The sequence below is a fragment of the Lactuca serriola genome, chromosome 9 (genome assembly GCF_051521515.1).
Source record: "Lactuca serriola cultivar US96UC23 chromosome 9, Lser_US96UC23_V15, whole genome shotgun sequence".
Taxonomy (NCBI): Eukaryota; Viridiplantae; Streptophyta; class Magnoliopsida; order Asterales; family Asteraceae; genus Lactuca; species Lactuca serriola.
The window spans coordinates 112,655,516-112,658,300 of record NC_136416.1 but is presented as its reverse complement, the minus strand read 5'-3'; the positions used below and the strand labels follow the sequence as shown (position 1 = coordinate 112,658,300).

The window sequence follows — 2,785 nt, the reverse complement described above, 5'->3', positions numbered from 1 at the left end:
CCAAGTAAATGTACACAACTTAATAAATTATATTTATGATATATTATGATAACTGACGTTGAAAATAATTATTTTCATAAAATAAATAATTTCCAGTGGATTATAAGATTTATTAATATTTATGACGAATCAAATTCTTATAAGTAAATTATTTGCATCAAGTTGTTATTAGTGTGACGTTTTAGCATCATATATTATTAGCACTATAATTTTAATAATGATTATATATATATATATATATATATATATATATATATATATATATATATATATATATATATATATATATATATATATATGAGAAAAATACTAACCTACCCACCTTATGTTTGGTATATTTAATAAATATAATGACAAGATTCCCTGTTTTGGTATTGAACAATCTGATTGATTAAGTCAGCCAATGTTACGTGTATGACCTCTGGATTTAGGATATTATCTATTTGATTGCTTCCAACACCGGACCTATTGCCAACAAATTTACTTCCATCAAAACCATTTCCACCGCTCCCGGTTCGACCAAACAAACTGTTTGCAACTAATATTTTATTTTGTACAACATGAAAAATAACACCCAAAGATACTATTCTTGGATAAAAACAGCGGCCAACACAAAGGAGGTACACTACAAAAAAAATATAGGTATTACCAACGATAAATGTCACCCTAAAGACCTAATTTGTCGCCACTACTACATCACCACTAATAGTTCGTCGCTAAAAGATTTTGATCGCCGGGAATAGTGTCGTCGGTAATACATGTCGCTGCTAATAGCTCTTGTCGCCGGTAATGGTGGTGCCGGTATTAACGATCAATAACATAATGTTTGTTGCTGGAACTTCACATCGCCAAAACTATACACCGTCGATAATAAGTATTGTCGCCGGTAATGGTATCACCACTATTTCTATTGTACGATGATCACCAGATGTCATTGGATTGGATGTAAGATCAATGGGTGGGGTGCAGTTGGGAGAGACGAGATGGACGATCAGTGGCGGAGCCATGATCAAAGTAAAGGGGCATCCCAATTTTATTTTTAGGATAACCCAATATTTTTTTCGGGGTACTTGGGTTTCTCCGGTTCAATTTGGATTTTAAACCCAAACCTTAATTGAATCCTTAACTAACTTCAAGTCTTATAAAACAAAAACAAACAAAGAATATGCAAGGAGCAAAAATTGAACTTGAGAGCTTTACTTTGAAAAGCAACGCCTTAACCAGTAACTCTACTATTTGTTTGTGTTTATAATTGAAGGGATACATATATATACATTATACCGAAAAAAAATTGAAGAATCCGTAAACAAAAATTACACTACCGAAAAAATTTTGAGGGGTATCCCGGGCTACCCCAGGATCCCCTTGGATCCGCCTATGTGGATGGTGATTTTGTAGTATTACCAGCGACGATATTACGGACGACATAGGCATTAGCGGCGACATATTTCCAATGTCACCGCTAATGCCCATGTCGCCAATAATATCATCGCCGGTATTACTTTGATTTCTTTTAATTGTATCTCACATAACTGTCGTCAACTATAACAATTACATATTTACATTACACATACTTGTTGCCATCATCGATACCATATTTTCCAATAACAACTTGAGTATGGCTCATATGAGAAATCATAATATATTTATTCCTTTAATATATTAATTTTATTCTTTTTTGTCTTATATTTTTTATTAATTTTTTCAAATATGGCATGGTTATGATAGAGGAAGTAACATAAATGGTGCATCCAACTATTTGGAATCCTTGATTTTAAAGAAAAACAGTTATGCACATTATATACATTGTTTTGCACAACAACTTCAATTAGTAGTTGTGGTGGTTGCAAAGAAACATGATGATATTGAAGAATTCTTTGGACAACTAGCTTTGGTGGTTATTATCATTTGTGGGTCTTATAAGAAAAAAGATATGATACGAGAGATTCAAAAAGAAAGAGTTGCAGTCGAAATTGGTATTAGTGAAACTGAAACATGAAAATGGTTTAATCAAGAGATTTCTCTTGTTTTAGCTTGAGATCCTAGATGGGGTTCACATTATAGAATAATTGTAAGTTTGTTGAATTTGTTTCTAGAAGTTGTTGCGGTCCTTAAATATGCCAAAGATGATGGGTCTACTTTATGTAACCGTGATCAAGCAAATTGTATTTTGTCGTATTTAAAGACGCTTGATTTTGTGTTTTTTTTCCACTTAATGTTGGAAATTCTAGACCTCACGTATACCTTGTCAAAGCATCTTAGAAAAAAAGATCAAAATATTTTGGAACCAACTTCGTTAGTAAAAGGGACAAAGAAAACATTGCTAACTTTTAGAAAAGACGTGTTTCCAAAAATTTGGAAGAATGTATGTGCTTTTTGTGAGAAACATATTATTGGAATTGTAGACATGTTGAAATATTATGTTACCCTACGAAAGCGTAGGACCGATATGACTAATCAACATCTTGTGATTTTTAACACAGTTTTGAATATGCAAATTCAAGAATTTGGGGATAGATTTAGTGAAGTTGGTAGAGAATATGACGACTTTGAGTCCTTGTGACTCATTTCTAGTTTTTATAAAAGTAAAGTTGTTGAAGCTAAGCGCGAAATACAAAATTGATTTTGACGATTCGGAAAAAGTGCAACTTAATGGGTAACTTGATATCTATTATCACACTTTGCTCCATGATGAGAGATTTTTCAACTTGAAAGGAATTACAGGCCTCTCTCATTTGTTGGTGGAAACTGGGAAGCACCTTTCTTTTCTTTTGGTTTATAGATT

The 2,785-nt window shown here is 32.4% G+C and overlaps 1 protein-coding gene across 1 annotated transcript; it reads left to right on the top strand.

Moving 5' to 3' along the window:
• Positions 1–758: 758 nt before the first annotated feature.
• On the top strand, positions 759–2,563 carry LOC145076039 (uncharacterized). Its single transcript, XM_079022059.1, has 4 exons — positions 759–801; positions 929–1,022; positions 1,729–1,976; positions 2,097–2,563. Exons 1-4 carry the CDS (start codon positions 759–761, stop codon positions 2,561–2,563), a joined length of 852 nt encoding a protein of 283 aa, XP_078878185.1.
• Positions 2,564–2,785: the final 222 nt, after the last annotated feature.